Raw genomic sequence first — 17,795 nt, forward strand, 5'->3', positions numbered from 1 at the left:
TAAGAAACAAATACTATGAAGTTCTATGACTAAGACTATAACTATAACAATAACTATGACTGTGACTATGGTGGGGATAACAGACGACCTGACACCGACTGAGTGGAAACACATGGATTAAGTACACATAAGGAGTGATCAGGGGACGCAAATTCACATGGGGAAAAACAGCTGACAACAATTAACATAATGACAGGACAGGGGACGTGAAGCTAAATACAATAAACAAAAACAACACAAGGATCCTTCAAAATAAAACGGGAAACATAACGAGACCCAGAAATGACTCGACCCTTGGCAAACAAAGAAAACTTGGACATGAAACCTGACAGATAAACACACGAAGACTTAACACAGAAAACTTCACACAGGGATGAGACATATGGGGCTTGATAAATCATGAACTAAAACTAACCTAGGCATGACAGAATGTAATTAGATAACTGAAATGAACCTAGACTGAAAAGAATAACAAAACATCAAGAAACTCAGAATACTGGGTCACATGACCCAGGACCATGACACTAATGTCAATCCGAGGGAGATACAGAGTCAAAGAATCCTTAAAAAAACAACTATAGAAGAATTCTTAAACACTAAAGATGCTGTCCTGTCCCTGGTCCGAAAATACTCTGATAATGAAGCTATAAACATGTAGAAGCACAATCTACAGGGGAAAAGTCCCTTTAAACCTTATTTTGGGTAAAGTCACCAAACCTTTAAAGTATTTTTTTAATTAGATTTGACTCTTGATTCTATACATGGAGCTTTAGTCGTGTCCCAGTGACCAGTGAAATTAGTTTTAGCTCTCACATTTATATAGGTACTGAATTCAGAATAACTGCATCACACAGATGCAGAACAGTGGAAAGAGAATAACACTTTTATTTAATTTAAATAATTCCTTAGATCAGGGTGGTGGTCTCTTGGTGGTGTTACTAAACAACTATTTTACACTCACACTTTATGTGTTATTTACAGTCACTTAATCACTCTGTCAGTCAACCAAATCTGTTACTATAAAACAGCAAACACCAAATCTAGTCACTTCTTTAGTCTTAGTTGAATTTGATTTATCTAAGGCTACGTTCACACTGCAGGCGAAAGCGCATCAAATCCGATTTTTTTGACCCTATGCGACCCATATCCGATCATGGTATGACAGTGTGAACGGCACAAATCCGATATTTTCAAATCTGATCTGGGTCACTTTCGTATGTGGTCCTGAATCCGATACATATCCGATGTTTTAGGCTACGTTCACACTGCAGGTCTTAATGCTCAATTCCGATTTTTTGATCAAATCCGATTTTTTTGTCTGCTTGTTCACACTACAAATAAAATGTGACAGCAAACGCGCTCTAGTGTGAACGCTCAAAGCGTCCCGCATGCGCAAAAGAAGACGTCACACACAACGCGCTCTGTTTAGACCCAGAGCAAACAGTATTGTTTGACTGATGGCCCTTAATATAAAGACTTCAGACTTTACGTTTCCAAATTTTTGCTTTAAATTATTCTGTTATTTACATAATAATGTAAATAACCTAATAATGATCCTTATTGCTGTTTTAGAGGAGCGGTGCTTCAAAGGATAATCTGCAGATTTCTGTCAGAATCTGCAGAAAATACAGTAAAAATAAAATGTTCACATTTCTCCAACGTGGTCTTCCTAACAGTTTCACCGGATGGCAAGAAATCGTTCGCGATGTCCTCTCCGGCGCTGATAATTGGCGTCTGTCTTGTGTCAGTGACGTAAAAGACGGATTTAATGCGACATGACCGTTCAAACAGCAGTCGCTGTTTTACTGATTTAATTTAAACCCTGCATTTTTCATCTTTTTGGTCAAATAATATTTTCCTTAAGGAGAAACTAAGTAACAACAACAGTCATTTCTTAAAAAGATTCTTTAAATATCAAATCTGATGTAGCAGCCAAATTTACACAGAAATTATACTGAGATCTGTCATCATTCTCCACATTCCTGGAGGCAAAGAAAATTAGCTAAAGCAAATGGAGCAGGTACACTGAAGGTGAATTAAGCTGTAGGTACAAAATAGCTCAAAAATGACATTAAAAGAGCTGGAAACCTCGTGATAAATGAGATACACAGGTGTCACTGTAGACGTTAAATTCATGTCAAACATGCCAAAAATTCCACGTTCAATCAAAGAAGTAATATTTAACAAAACAGAGCAATCAGTGAGACAAAAACATTGCCTTCAGTCAACAACTGTTTTTATTCTGAACTATGTGTTTGTTTCTTTCTAACAAACGACACACTGGCTGCTGAATGTTACCGTACTGTAATGGCATTTTATATATATATGCATGAGACAAACGTGACATATCAGAAGGATTTCATTCCAAAATGCAACCTGTTTTTAACAATGTGGGGCAGCTGGACGGGTGAGTGGTTAGGACATGTGCACTACATGGATAAAAGTAGTGGAGCAGCCATGGAAACCAAAACCATGAAGCTCCCGGCTGACAGTTTCTGTGCTGTTAATGCCAGAGGATGTTTGGAGTCTGACCTTCTGTCATTCTCAAACACTTCCTCCACTTACAGCTGACTGTGGGATATCTATGAGAGAAGAAATGTCACAAACTGCGGCTGTGGCGTCCTGTTACTGCACCAAGCTCAATTTCAGTGAGCTCTCCCCAACAGCCCGTTCTTTCGGGAATCTTTGTAAAGACAGACGGCATGCTAGCTGCTTTAATTCAACAGTACAGACTTACTCCCAATACTTTTGTCCATGTAGTGGACAAAAGTCTACAGCTGCATGCTGTAATTTCCCACCTCCCTCTCTTATATTTCCTGTCTAACTCTGGAAAAAAGGCAGAAAATGTTTAATAAAAGATCAAGAATTATACTGAAATGCCCTGAAATACTGCAGAACTGAAACTGTAAGCTGGATGTCTCATTTTGGAATGAATATGCTGTTCTACTTGAATATCAGCTGTAAGATGTACGTTATTTCCTTGAAGTATGGTAGCTTAAAAGAATGTCTGTTGTTCTGAAAAATTAAAAATATTTGACCTGCAGCACAATTTTCAAACACTGCAAGTTATGTGTGGCTGTTCAGTCACTGCGGCATCTGAGCAGTCAGGTGGTTTGGCTGCATCATCCTGAGGAAGATGAGCGGCGCTTTGGGTGCAGGATGAAGTGGAGGGAGGCTCATCTGTCTGTTTACCCCGCAGGCACCAGGTGATCTGTCTTTTCCAGCTCATCTGTTTTAAAGGAGAAAAAAAATGTAGAATCAAATTTTACCGTTTATTTGGTGTAGATATTTACATGTACACACACGAAACCTGCATAAAACTTGCTCTTGTGATAATATTTGTTCAGTTCAGTATTAACACTAAATCAACTAACTGACATGTTTTTATGGGTCACTAACTGTCAACAGCGCCTGTGGATTACGTACTACTGAAGTCAATAAAAAAAAAAATTTTCTTAAAGAAATAATCGACACAAATAAATTGTTGGGTCTAAACTCAGACCCCGCTGTATCCAGGACTTATTCCCACGAAAGAAAAACAAGGCAACGGTGTTTGATCGATTACTTGCGCAAGGGAGGCCTCATCTGTGTTCACCACGAAAATGACCCAGACGATGGCCTCCTCTCGCTGCCTTTTATTGAGAGACAGTTCACACAGCAAAGCAACACCCACATGGTTCTAAGACAAGGCTTTGTATGTATATGTGTGAACTTCTGTATGTAAGTAAGAAATGTGTGTGTGTGTGTGTGTGTGTGTGTGTGTGTGTGTGTGTGTGTGTGTGTGTGTGTGTGTGTGTGTGTGTGTTTTGGGGGTGCGTTTGTGTGACCTCCTGCTGACCAAAAGGGTCATAAAAGCAGGAAGCTTACAACACAAGAAACAGATCTTTCAGATAGGATGTATCTACAATAAAACCTCCCCCAACACAGAGTGGTTAGAGGTGCTCAGGATCAAAGGAATGGCTTTGATAATACTGCTTGAAATAAGACTGTACAAATTTAAGAAACACAATGGCAGCATTCAACAATTAGACCTAACAGAAATATCAGCATTTAGAAGACATTCCTATACTTCTTGGGGTAAATAAAGTATATTTAAAAAAAATGAAGGGAATGCTCGATCATCACAGTGTGACACAGAATCAGTTAAACTTCAGGGATACCAGTGTGTCCAGTTAGGAAGCAGAAACCACTGTGAATCCTCCTGGTTTGGTACAAATGAAAGTGACTCCACGAGGATGCTGTGACCTCCTGATGTCCTTCAGCGGGACCTGAAGGAACATCATCCAGCAGTCCCGGGTTTACAGTGGGTCAGTAATGGCCTGAGCAGGCATATCGTTGATGAAGGCCAGTCAAGCCTTCATGTGCTAGACTGTGGGAACAGGACATCAGGGCTCCGTGGACTGCATTTCTGGCAGTTTGATGAAAAATCTGCCCGTGAACAGCCCCACTGGAGGTCATTCTGTGGGGCTGTGGCAGTGCTGTCCCACTTCAGACAACAGTCTGCCCTTCTACTGCCCTGTCCAGCTCTCCCTGTGCGATGGCCCATCTCCTGGTATTTCCTTCAGTCTTGAAACTGTATTGAGAGAGACAGCAAAACCTCCTCTGACCACATCTTGAAGGAGTTTGACTACATGTGTAGGTACTGTCTTATGCTACCACTAGTGACAAGGACATGAAATTATAAAGTAGAGGAAAAACTAGAGAAAATCCCCTGCAAACACATCCCCTTATTGTCTTATTGTTGCTGCTATCTAACTGGACAGACTGCTGTCCCTGAAGATTAACGGAAACTGTAACATCTATCAAACGTACACGCTGCCCCGCTTCCCATCCTGCTGCCCGACACTGATCTGTAAAGGCCACGAGGAGCTGATCAGACCGGTCTTGTCTCCATAGTCCTTCCTTGGCCCCTCTCCTCTTCTTCCTCAGTCTGTATGTGACAGTTTGCAGCAGTGCATTCAGGCTGGACAAGGTGATGTCAGGAAGCTGAACCTCAGCTGATCTCTGCACAGAAAAGAACAAACTCAAAATATGGGACAATGTCTGAAGCTGTGGGGCAGGAGGGACAAAGAATAAAAATGCAGTGCAGTCCCATATAAAGATGGGCATATGCTCATGCTAAATAAGCCCTGACTGGAAGCCTACATTTCCCACAATCCAATCTTTAAACTGCCAACTTCTTTTAGACATTGTCCCAGCTTGCTACATGCTGCGTTTCTTTTCTGATGCTCAACATCTACTATTTCTACAGGCTGAGAGGTGCTCCCCTCAACCCTTCACCTGTGCTAAATCAGTAGACTGTCTCTTTAATGTTTAATACACTTCCAGCAAGGACAGGAACCACTATGTTCAGAAAACGTCCCAGTGAATGGATCTGAAACTAACTCACACTCTTGGAGAACAGGGGATTGTCTATCCAGGGCCTGATGTCTGAAGCCTGCACTGTAACTGCTCCACTGACTCCAAAGCCTTCTGCTCCAAGCTTTGCAGAGCTGGTTGTTGCTTGTTGATGCACAGTGATGGCAGGCAGAGGAGTGAGACAGCCTGAGCTCTGATCAAATGGTTTTGGTTCGCTTATAGGCGGCGGCAGAAATGGAGAAGTCAGTGAGAGTCTTGGTTTGGTTGTTCTCTCTGAGGTTAATCCTGACTGGAGGTCAATTGCGTTTTGTTTCTGTTCCACTAGTTTGCTGACAGATGGGTCTCTGCTGCTGGTTTCTGTTTCCTGTCGACTCATGGAGGTGTTGCTTTCTTCTTTCTCGTCTTCCTCCTCCTGCTCAGTCTCCTTAGCCAAGGTTAAAACCGGCATTAAGTTGACACAAAACCTCATTATGTTCCCTGATATCTCACATGTAGTCCCGTCCTTATCTGTGGTGGACCTGTTGTCCAATGTGATCTTCTTTATCCTCTTCTTTGACTTCACTGTGCTCATCCTGGGAAATTGCTTCTTTGCTTCTATATTTAGTGGGAAACCTGGTTCTAGTTTTACTATCAATGTGTTGTTCTCTTTCCCATCTCACTTAATAAATATACATAAAAACACCTTTGACCACCTCCTATGAAATTATTCAGACATATCCCGCAAAACTTTATTGCATAAAAGCTTCCCTCTCGGATCTGTCAGGCTGAACTCCTCTCTCTCCAGCAGCAGTGGGAAATACTGAGAACAATTGGAGGTCTCTGTGGCTGGCCCATTAAATCTGCTGTTATGGTAACGAGCACACAAACTGCTGTCACCTGAACTTTAAGAAGAAAGAAACCAAAGTCAAAGCAGGAATAATGCCTGAGTTCAAAGCTCTCCAACATGGAGGGTTTTACAGATGATGGAGGCGCTTACAGAAATTATGACAGGAATTCTTGTTTGCTGAGGTGGAGCAAAGATCGTCTATGAGAAAGATGACCCACTAAGGAGACGTTAAAAAAACAACAACAACAACATCAAACCATTTTCTTAGAAATAAATCTGAAAGCTTTTTTTCAGCTGCTTTCAAATGTCTTTGTTAAGAATCATATGCACTTAAAATTATAACCTTTAGGTTAAAGTGAATGCTTCCGTTTTAAACAGACACTCACTGATCAATGATAAATTCTGCTTATTTCTACACTCTATTGCATCAACAAATGTTTTAGTAATAGTCAAAAATAAAATGTTTCCAAACAAATTCATGGTCCATGTTTTATCATTCATCCTGAAGTCTTGTGTTATGAAGGATTTGTCCTCCAAATGTATTGTATTTATTTATAGTCATGTGAGACTACAAACTATGGACGGAGTGAGTGCTCCCGGTGTTTTCCTCTCTTTGTTTGTGGAAAAGACAACAGCCTACTGTCAAGTTAGCGGTCAGCAGCTAGCTGCTCACCTGATAATCTGTCCGGGTTTTTTTTTTTCTTGTGTCAACTGTATTTATTTATTTTGTTCTCGATCTGTAAAGATACCGACAGTGGGATCTTTCCGCCTATTTTTTGCTGGAATAAGATGGTCGTTTTGATAAATAGCAATGAAGAACAGGATTATATGTGAGTAAAACAACAAAAACACCAGTCTGTTTCGTTAGCTGGCTGGCTAGCTATTAGCCGGTAAAATAAGTCATATTAACATAAATAGCTAGGTTTATTTTCAGGAGTCGTTGCTTGTTTTAGTTCAGCTGAAATCCTGCAACGTTTCCTGCACATAAAAATTTCAGTACACTCTGTAGTTGGTTTTGGTTATTTAAGAGTTAAAGGGCAATTTAAACACTTGTCCTTGTTAGCCTTTTAGCACCTAACTAGCCTTCCTGTAGCGGAGTCTAAAGGTGAGAGGCGGTTTTAATGTTCAAAATCCTGTTTTAAGCCAGAAATCGCAACACCGACCATAATAACTAATACGCGTTTTTAAGGTTGCATTGAAACATGTTTCGTTAGGTCTTACTTATTAAACTAAGGTTTGGATGCCAGAGGAGAGTATGGGCGAACCTAAATAGTCCAGGCACAGATTACATCATATTATGTTGCTAATAACCTGTGGGCTCAGGCTAAAAATGGCATCAGCATGTTGACAACTGAGCTCACAGGAAGAAGCTCCAGCAAAGGCGGTCCACACAGACACCCACTGACCTACATCTGAAGCTGCTGTGGGATGCTCTGCTCTGTTCTGACCCAGTTACATAGAGAAACCAGAGGAGGAAAAAATCTGCAGTTTTCATGGGTGTATTTTCAGTTTTAGTAGGATAAATGTCATCTATATCAGCGGTCCCCAACCCCGGGCCTCGGACCGGTACCGGTCCGTGAGTCGTTTGGTACCGGGCCGCGAGAGTTGAGGCTCAGGTGTGAAATGTATTGTTTTCAGGGTTTTTATCGGTTTTCAGCGTTATTCTGTTATCGATTTTATTGTCAACTCGGTTTTCCTGGGTCTTTTCACGTGTGTTATGAATAAATCTTTTTCGGTACCGGTACTAGTTTTATTTTGTTGTATTTATCTGCGACACCTTAAAGGCCGGTCCGTGAAAATATTGTCGGGCATAAACCGGTCTGTGGCGCAAAAAAGGTTGGGGACCACTGATCTATATGCTTTTGTCTTATTTATTCCTCAGATAAGGTGATTACATGGCCATCCATGTAAATATGCGATTTCAATAGATTTTTACTACAGCTGTTATTGCATGTCGTTTCAGGGTGAAATTATTATTGTGCACCTGTACCAGGTGTTGTGCAGGAAAGGCTGTAACACAATAAATAAGTAAATAGTCAGTTATATGTGTTTATCCTGCTAAGGGCTTCTGTGAACCGGGCCTGTTACAGGGTACACCTTGCTTTTACCTTCACATCTGAGCAGTTGGATAGGTTTAAATAAAGCAGCTTGAGGAACAAGTAAGCTAACTTGATTCCTCGAAATTCCAACAACTCAATCAGATTTTGAGATTGGAAGCTGGAAATTCTTCTGAAAGATATATCAACTCAAACTCACTAAACTGATCCACTGTGCTCTGTTTTTCCAGCCTGGTAGAGGAGCGTAAATGCACCTCATTGCCTAGCTCTCCTGCCAAGCGAGTGTCACCCACCAAAAAGAAACAGTTCTATATCAACCAAGCCATCCGCAACTCTGACCTCACACCCAGGGCCAAAGGCAAGAAGAGCCTCCACCGACAGGAGAACAGTAAGCTCTCATTTTACGTAAATTAAAAGACGGCGTCAGAGACTGCAGGCGGAGCAATGCTGGGAAAGCATTGAAAGGATTACTTTGGGGAAGAATCTCTGTGTGCAAGTTCAAAATGTTTTATAAGATGTATTTGAGGCTCCCGAGGCTGCTGGGCAACATTTTTACAAAGAATTCTGACGTTAGTGGCTTCAATACCTTAGAGGATGAGAAAAACTTTTACATTAGTTATAAAGTCATAAACCTGTCATTGCTTTGCTCATTTATCTCTCTCTAATCTTCTCCTTTGAAAATTAGCACCCTACCTTGCTAATCTCCTTGAGAAAGATGAGTGCTCCAAAGACGATCTGGAGGTTTGCAGCAACCCAGCCATCCCATCCATCTTCTATGAAGTCTGCACCAATGGAAACTATGTAGAGGTACACAAATTAGTGGCATTTGTTGCAGAAGTGCGCACGACTTAAGAAAAGATTTATAATTTCACCGTGTCATGTTCTCAAATTTTTTGTGTACTGTGTGCTAATATTTACCTGAGAGGTCCCACAGGAAACTGCCGCTCAAAACCATGTTTATGTGTCCAAAGAAATGTAAACTGTGTGGTTTGGCTTGTGGGGTCTCACAGGGCACAGGGTTTTGAAGACCACCTAGAAAGATCAGGGACGCTGACTAATGTCATTTCTTGTCTTGTTGTTGTTTTAGCCGTGGAACGACTTCATGAATTGCTCTGGTGAGGAGCAGGAGAGGCCAAGAAGAAAAACACCAACCAGCTCCTCAAAGACCAGAGGAATGGTGAGTCTCACCCTTTGAGCCTTTAAAGTGGAGCTGTTTGTCTGACTTTGTCGTCTCTCTCTGCAGTAAATCCTGCCTTCACTGCTCAGGACTGCTTCCAGAGAATCGATCGCAGGTTGCGAGCAACTCTGAGGCGGAAACAAATCCCCATGGTGAGTGTCTTCTCTGCTTCAAATCTCTCACTGTTTGGTCAGTGATTGCATCACTCATGTATTTGAAGTCGTTGTCTTTATAGTAAGTAGGGGTGGGCGGTATAAACGGTATACGGTAGAAACGATATTAATTTGGCCAATGGTAGAGATTTTTACTATACCGCTCTACTGCGATAGTGCATGTTGTTGGTGTCAACAAGCTGCGCCTATTTTGGTCGAAAGCATCGCAGCAGCTGCAAACAACATCATCTGCAAATTATGCCGGGCGACAGTAATAGCAGAGATGAAGCACTTTTGGAATATGGGGAAAGCCAAAAACTGCGCTTCCTCCACTTCTGTACCATTGAGTCATTAATGCTGAATTCTCTGGCAGCTGCTCTATTCCCATGTTGTTGCAGTATATTAATGACTAACCTCGTATTGTGGATGGATTATCTCAGTTGTTCTCCTGACTGAAGTGTAGTCCGTTTGTAGCATCCTGCCATGCGATTGTATTTGTCCTTAACCACCAGAAACCCTCACATTAACTTTTATCGAGTGGAAAAAAGTTAGCGTTCATCCTTTAGCTTCACTGTGCTAATGATATGCTAACGTAGCTGTTTTGCTAGTGATCACGTAGCACATCATTATATACCAGCTAGCCCAACTTCAGTAACCCTACAAACGTCACTGCTGTTTAGTTTCCTGTCTTCATTTATGTTGGAAGTGATAGCAGAGCTGTACGTTTGAATTTTTTCAGAAATCTCTCAGTCAGAACATGTTATATCATGTTTAGGTGGAAGCTAGCGCGCTAACTTCCTGCTAACTTCTAACTCCGTTGAATTTAATAAATCCTGTTTTCATGGATGCCTGGATGTTAAACTTAATTGTTACACCTGGTAAAGCAGCAACACTGATCATTTTATTAAAGATGAAAGAATTTAGACAGTTTTAACTCTCAGTGATGCTGCAGTGTTCGTTTGACTATTGGGACCTGAACCAGACGGTGTTTTGGACCCAGATTACTCCATGAGGCTCCTGACTACGGTAGCTGTAATGCTCCGACAATTCATCAGGCGGTGCGGCTTTATAGCTTACCAAAGTCGTACTAAAACATTTTTGACAGATTACTGTGCGTCGTGTACCACATAAAATCTGTTTGAGGTCAGTAAGCACAACCAGAATTCATACATAAGGCACACTGTCCATTTTTGAGAAAATTAAAGGATTTTAAGTGTGCCTTATAGTGTGTAAAATACGTTATACAGAAGAAAAGAATATATCATGATATATATCGTTACCGCACATGCTTCAAATTATACCGTGATATGGATTTTAGGCCATATCGCCCAGCCCCAATAGTAAGTTCAACTCATGTTAGTTTTATGCAGAGCCAGTTATCTCTTAACCACCACTGGTGGGTCCTCTTAATAGACCCATCTGCTTGTGGCTTCGTGCTGCAAGAGTTATTTCCTCATTGATTAATCTTCCTATTTTTTTATGTTTTATATAATGTTTGAAATTTGTGAAAAAGAGGATGTTCATTAGCCTTCTGTTGTATGAATGTGCCCAATGAAACACTGAATTAAATCAGAAATTATAAGATACTCCTAATCATTATCAGGGACGAAGATGATGCGCAGGGACATGAGAGCAGGACTCCCTGAGATCGCCTGCTGAAGTTTAGTATTTTTCCCAAACACAAACTATGAATTTTGTGAGATCTGTGGTTTCTGCTTCTCTCAGGGAACGCTGGAAGTTCTGGAGGAAAACCTTCTGAGCTTCTTCAACGCTCAACCTCACTCAGTTTACACAACCAACCTCAGCAGCAGGCAGAAATCCTCTTCTTTCAGTTGGTGTGTCTGTGCTTCTTCAAAAGCTTTTCATTCACTTTAGTCTTTAATTGGTTAGACTTTGATAATGGACAGTGGAATTACACCTGTGGGAAGTGGTCTGGAGAGCTCAGTGGAATGTCATTTGTCATGTAAAATCTGAGCAAATTACAACCTAGTGACCCTCAGTGCATTGCTTTGGCACCTCATTAATGTGTTAATTAATCTCATCTCAACAGTGCTGCTGTTTGGATTGTTCTGACAAACATGCAGGTTCAAAACATGCAGGTAAACCTGCTGTATTAGATTACATCAAGTCTTTATCGTCTGTCACCATAGCGACAGGAACACAACAGGAACAGGAGAAAATAGCTTACAGCCGGTGGTGAATACACAGTCTCCCTTTGTCAAGATGTGCGGGGAAATTGGTACACTACACAAACGTAGTCAGTTTGAATCAAGTGGGTTAATAACTGTCACATTTTTTGTTGTTTGTGTTCGTCAATCAGCTTTGAGAGGCTGCTGCTTCACGCCATCTGCCAGTATATGGACCTCGTCTCTGCAAGTGAGTGGCAATAATACATAATGGCTCAGTCACACTAGGGTAAAGTTAGGATGGTAGATTGCCAACATGTTGCAGTCTGAGTCTGTCTGTGTCGATGAGCACAACTCTTCTGTGGCGTGTCTCTTTGCAGTAAAGGTTCGACTCAGCCGATTGGTTATTTCAGCTCGTTATATTGCTGTGTAAAGGGAAGGTCGCTGGCGCCTGTGTCAACCTATGAGCTTCTCATTCACTCATTTTATTTCTGTCTGATTGCAACAAAGCAAACAGTATTTAAAAAAAATATATATATATATATATTTCTAAGAGAGAGGGTGTAGGCATACCGGGCCCCTATTCCTCATGGTGAATACAATATTTAACCAACCACAAAGTGACAGTACAGCAGAAAACAGTGTTTCATAATGATATTAGTTTTAAACAAACAAAACATGTTAATATCTGAATTTTCTTTTTTTGGGGTGGTAATTTGTTTTAAGCAAACAAGTAAGTCGGGGTTTTGAAAAATAAATATTCTTAATTCATAATTAGTTGTACTCAGCTGGAATAACTCATGGACACCTGGAGCCAATTGTTTGTTTGTTTTTTACTTAATCTGCTGCTCATAGTCAGATGTACTGAATATAAGTGGTGAATATGAATTCCTGTTTATGCAGATTTAAGCTATAATTATAACTCAAGAATTAATATACTGATTTAAACAATACTGTGAAACTAAACACTCAGCGCTAACACGTTTCTGACGTTAATGCCAAAAAGGAGACTATATTACAGAGTTGGTGACAGTAGTCTGGTGTCTGCCTGTTAAAATCCTTGAGTCTTCACTACATATGTGTGCTCTGAGTCTGAACAGACATGGAATTTAACAGCAAATTTCCTTGTTGTTGGGAGTGTTACAGTTGCAAGTATTTACACTCGTACTTCAAGTTTAAAGCCACTTTGTGTGTTCTTAAATGTACAGAATTTTTGAACAGCGTCTTCACGAAATAAAAAATACCAACAAAAGAAAAACGCAATGTATCTTTTACAACCCCCCCCCCCAAAGACTTACTGGCATGTATCATCTTTTCATCTCATTAAAATTGGAAGATTTATCATTATAAATGCTTCTGTCTTTACATAATCCTACTTATCCAATCCTGGCTGCGCCTGCTAAGCCAGTTTAGTTTGTTTCAGTCACATCACAGTGATCAAAGTCTATTTCTTGCTTGTTGGGCCTCCAGGCAGCGACTACAATGGCTTACGTCAGACTGAAGTGGTGAACAAACAAGAAGAGTTCCTGCCTCCTGGACTCCTGCTGTCTGCCTACCTGGAGCAGATGAGTTGAGGACAGGACCACGCCCGTTTTTGTTTCTTCCTGTTGCAGACAGGAGCTCTGAAATGTAGATATGATGTGCAGTCTTCACACATTGTTTGTAATAACCACCCAGCTAAAATGTCTGCTTCTCTTTCTCTCTGTCAATTTTCCATTAACTAGATCCAAAAACGCAACAGAATTGATCACTGGAGCGTTAGCTAGGTTAGTTCGTGCTTAAAGTTGAATTTTAAACTGTAGGTTGGGTAATATGTAGTGAGTATACAGCTCAGCAAAGCAGGGTCTGGACACAAAGTCCCATCTGAGGCTTACAAACTGATACCTGTTTGAGGTTGGTAACTTGACTTCTGCTGTCACACCGTTACATTTCTACCCCACGGTGTGTGTACAAGCAGCACAGGAAATCCAGCTGCTGAAGTTTACTAACAGTGGACTTAACACTGGACAAAACAGGCACAGTAAATTACAGCAGTAAGTCCTGAAAGTTGTGACAGCTGAGTAGCAGCTTTATGAGTTCTGCTTCCAGTGCATGTGTGTGCCATGTGGGCATTAGGTTCAGTTTTCTGAATGTGCAGCAGATCGAGCATAGATGCTGACAGACTGCTGCTGTCACTGCACACTGTCAGTGTTATGTCAGTAATAGCCAATATTTAGGATAAGAAACTATATTATTCTATGTTTTGGTGCATCAACGTACAGAGTGCTCTCTTGGTTTACATGAACACACAGCTTTTAACTAACACGGATTCAATGTATACTGTACCTACAGTAAATGGGGGATAAAACCTGCTGAGCTTTGACTCTCAGGTATGTTAAATCTCAGTATTTGCATCCCTGGAAAATACTTCTGCCTTATGAACACAGTTTCTATGTTTTCTCTGTACAATTTTCTACTTTGTACTGTACTTGGGTTTTGGAAACATGTATCCAGGTTATTTAAGGAAAAAGAGACTTTATTTCTGTTTTCTTTTTATAATGACGGCAGCAGAGTAACAAAACTTGACCTGTTGGTGCATTTTGTCAACAACCAAAGTGTGCGTGTGAAAATCCAACTTCTCAGGCTTTTGACTTGTCACTCTGAATGTCATGTAGTGCTCATTTCTGTGTACTGTGTAGAGCCCAGCCTGTTTTTGAATTATGTTCACCTCGGGGCCCTGTCAAATTTTCCATTACATGTACACATAATTGTGCCAATCATGTTATATTTAATTGACTTATGCCAACATTTGAATTGAAAATGCCCCAAAAGTTTGAGAGCTTTATACAATAAACTGAAAAATCTTTGTGTATGTGTGCATACTTATAAGTATCACTGCAACTATTAAATGATTTAAGTTTTTTTTTCCATTTTCTCATTTTATTATCGTCAGAATGCTGAAAACAAAATCTGTGTGAGTGCTTTAAATAAATGGAAGTTAAAGTGTTCATTCACATTTGTAATATTGACTTAAAATCAGACCTAGTTTTATTCTTGAGATTGTTCTCCTTCTGCTGGCCTAACAGCACAGTTATACGCGAAGGCTAACAGCTCTTCTCCAGCATCATTGCTCGAGATCAAGATCCTTTTTTATCTATTTTTAAACTGAAATATCATCATGCAACATTATGCCTTTGGACCACTTTTCTAAGGGTAATCATCGTAGTATAAAAGTTTTATGTATGTGTTCCTTAATTCCTCCTGGATGAGAAGAGCAATCTTGATTAAACTTTGTATAAAGAAAATTAAATACGTAAATCACATATAAAAAGATTTTATACAAATATATATTTGTACATTTAACAGGTCAGCTGAGTATCCGGTTGTTCAGTCTGACGTCACTGGCCGTGTCTGGGCCTAAACTCTGCTGCAGGTCCATATATCAAACGATCACTGTGGCATTACTGAGAGTTGAAAAACTGTCTAAAGTCTTTCATCTTTAATAAAATGATCAGTGTTCTGCTCTACCAGGTGTAACAATTGAGTTTAACATCCAGGCATCCATGAAGACGGAATTTATGATATTTAACGGCGTTAGAAGTTAGCAGGAAGTTAGCTCGCTAGCTTCTATCTAAATACAATATAGCATGTCCTGACTGCGGGGTTTTGGAAAAAAATTCAAACGTACAGCTCTGCTATCACTTCCAACATAAATGAAGACAGAAAACTAAACAGCAGTGACGTTTGTAGGGTTACTGAAGTTTGGCTAGCTGGTATATAATGATGTGCTACGTGATCACTAGCGACACAGCTATGTTAGCATAACATAAACAAGCTAACTTTTTTTCCACTCGATAAAAGTTAACGTGAGTGTTCTCGGTGGTCAGGAACAAATGTAATCGCATGGCAGGATGCTGTAAAAGGACCAAACTTCAGCCAGGAGAACAAGTGAGATAATCCATCCACAATACGAGGTTAGTTATTCATATACTGCTTTTCAATGGTCTGTGCTGTAGTTACATCGTAAGGTTTTAAAACTGAGCTTAAATAAATGATTAGCAGTAATAAAAGCCGAGGGAGGTCAACAGTGATCACTGACTGTTTTAGGAGCTTTTGAGATTAAATAGAAGAAAATACAAAACATTAAACATGTTAACAACACAAAAGCCATATTAAACGCAGACTACTTTAGGCCCGGAAGTAGGATTCGTCACGTCATCACTGAACAACCGGATAGAATAACATGTCAGATTAGAATAATTTCCAATAAAGTTGTTAAAAAAAAAAAAAAAAAAAACACATGTCAGATTAGAATGTGGTGTTATAATTTAAACATAAACATATCTGCATGTTCCATAGCCCAGCAAGAAGAGAGGCCAGGGTTGAAAAGCTCTAAAAACACTGCTTGAATGAATATGAATATATAAGGCTGATGGTGGTTGAAATAAAACATTTTAATCGATTTCTTGTTTGCACCCAAACCTACAACATAACATATACAAAGAAAAGCTTGACGTGGTATGTAAGGAAAAGATAAACAAATACACAGAAATTTTTATGACTCAGTTTCTTAATTTCAAAATTCTCCAAAACTAACAATTTTTTTTATTCACTCATATTAAACTGATTAGGGTCAAATTTAGTGTGAACAATAATACACAAGTGCATGCATACGTGCACACACACACACGTGCACACACACATTGGAATGCTTTTGATTCTATGTGACATCACAACCTTGCTTTGATCTTTGATCCCAAAAAATCCTTAAATAGGAGCTTTAAACTGTTAAACTTTACTGCTTAACTGACGTTGACCTGACGGCAACCAAAACCCTTTTGAAAAGTTTTGTGAGAGTTTTACGACAGAAACCAAATTTTTTTTAAATGTTCTCACTAATTCACTGAGCAAACAAACACATTTCAGTCAGTCAAGATGACTTACACCTCAAATAATCTTGAAATATGTAAAGGGACCCTTTTGGGAGATCACTACGAGGTTGAGGGTTTCCTTGGAGAAGGGCGCTTTGGTATTGTAACCAAATGTCGCAATACAAAAACCAACAAAGTCGTTGCTATTAAAGTCAACAAGAGCGACCCTGAAATTCTGCAACAGGCAAAAATGGAAATTTTCATCCTGGAGCAGCTACGAGGCTTGGATGCAGATAGATGCAACATTGTTAAATGGAACGACTTTTTCATCGACGGTGACCGCATCTGCTTAAATTTTGAACTCCTTGATGAAAGCCTGTGGCAGTACATGCGGTACCGGAGGAACCGGGTTCTCCCAGTAAGAGAAATCAGGCCAGTGTTATTTCAGCTCGCAAATGCTCTGTCCCACCTGGGTTCTTTGGGAATAGTGCATGCTGACCTCAAACCTGGAAACATAATGGTTGTGGACCGCTATGAGTGTCCCATCAAAGTCAAACTTATAGACTTTGGCTTTGCATGTCCCGCATCTACAGTGATTCCGGGTGACTGTGTGGGGACGGTTGGTTATAGAGCACCTGAGGTTATGATTGGTAGTCTATTTAATGAAGCAATAGACATGTGGTCCCTGGGGCTGGTAGCTGTGGAGCTTGCTACAGGGTGTCCTTTCTACCCTGGGAAAAATCATTATGATGTTTTGAAATTCATCATACAGATCCAGGGACAGCCACCAAATCATGTTTTAGACTCTGGCTTATACACTGATGACTATTTCATAAAAGAAAACTACAACGGACAACGCTGGACATTTAAGACCGAAAGACAATTTCAAGATGAAACAGGTTATCAGTCCAAGGACACTCGATGCATAAGACTTAAGTGCCTCGATGACCTTGAACAACTACTGAAGATAAGGGGGTGCTGGGAAAAAATCCAAAATGTATTTGTCAGCCTAATCAAACAGATGTTAGCATTGGATCCAAACCAGCGCATAACACCCTCGGAGGTTCTCCACCACCCCTTTTTCAGTCCTGGCCTCTCTAAGAGTTCTCCCTGCACTGACATGAGTAGCACAGGGGGACAAAACCTTGTGGTCTCTCAGCAGCCTTCAAGTTGCAAAAGAGAAGAATCACAGAAAATCAGCTGCAGTTCCCAAAACTCAGAAGAATTTTCTCAACAAGAATACGTCAAC

At 40.3% G+C, this 17,795-nt stretch overlaps 1 protein-coding gene and 1 pseudogene across 1 annotated transcript; one reads left to right on the forward strand and one right to left on the reverse strand.

Moving 5' to 3' along the window:
* Positions 1-3,024: 3,024 nt before the first annotated feature.
* LOC120435708 lies at positions 3,025-6,004 on the reverse strand. Its single transcript, XM_039605644.1, has 3 exons — positions 5,390-6,004; positions 4,813-5,004; positions 3,025-3,229 (listed from the first exon to the last, which is right to left on the reverse strand). Exons 1-3 carry the CDS (start codon positions 5,927-5,929, stop codon positions 3,053-3,055), a joined length of 909 nt encoding a protein of 302 aa, XP_039461578.1. The 5' UTR covers positions 5,930-6,004; the 3' UTR covers positions 3,025-3,052.
* An 809-nt stretch (positions 6,005-6,813) lies between these two features.
* LOC120435709 lies at positions 6,814-14,681 on the forward strand (annotated as a pseudogene).
* Positions 14,682-17,795: the final 3,114 nt, after the last annotated feature.

The sequence above is a fragment of the Oreochromis aureus genome, linkage group 22 (genome assembly GCF_013358895.1).
Source record: "Oreochromis aureus strain Israel breed Guangdong linkage group 22, ZZ_aureus, whole genome shotgun sequence".
Taxonomy (NCBI): domain Eukaryota; kingdom Metazoa; phylum Chordata; class Actinopteri; order Cichliformes; family Cichlidae; genus Oreochromis; species Oreochromis aureus.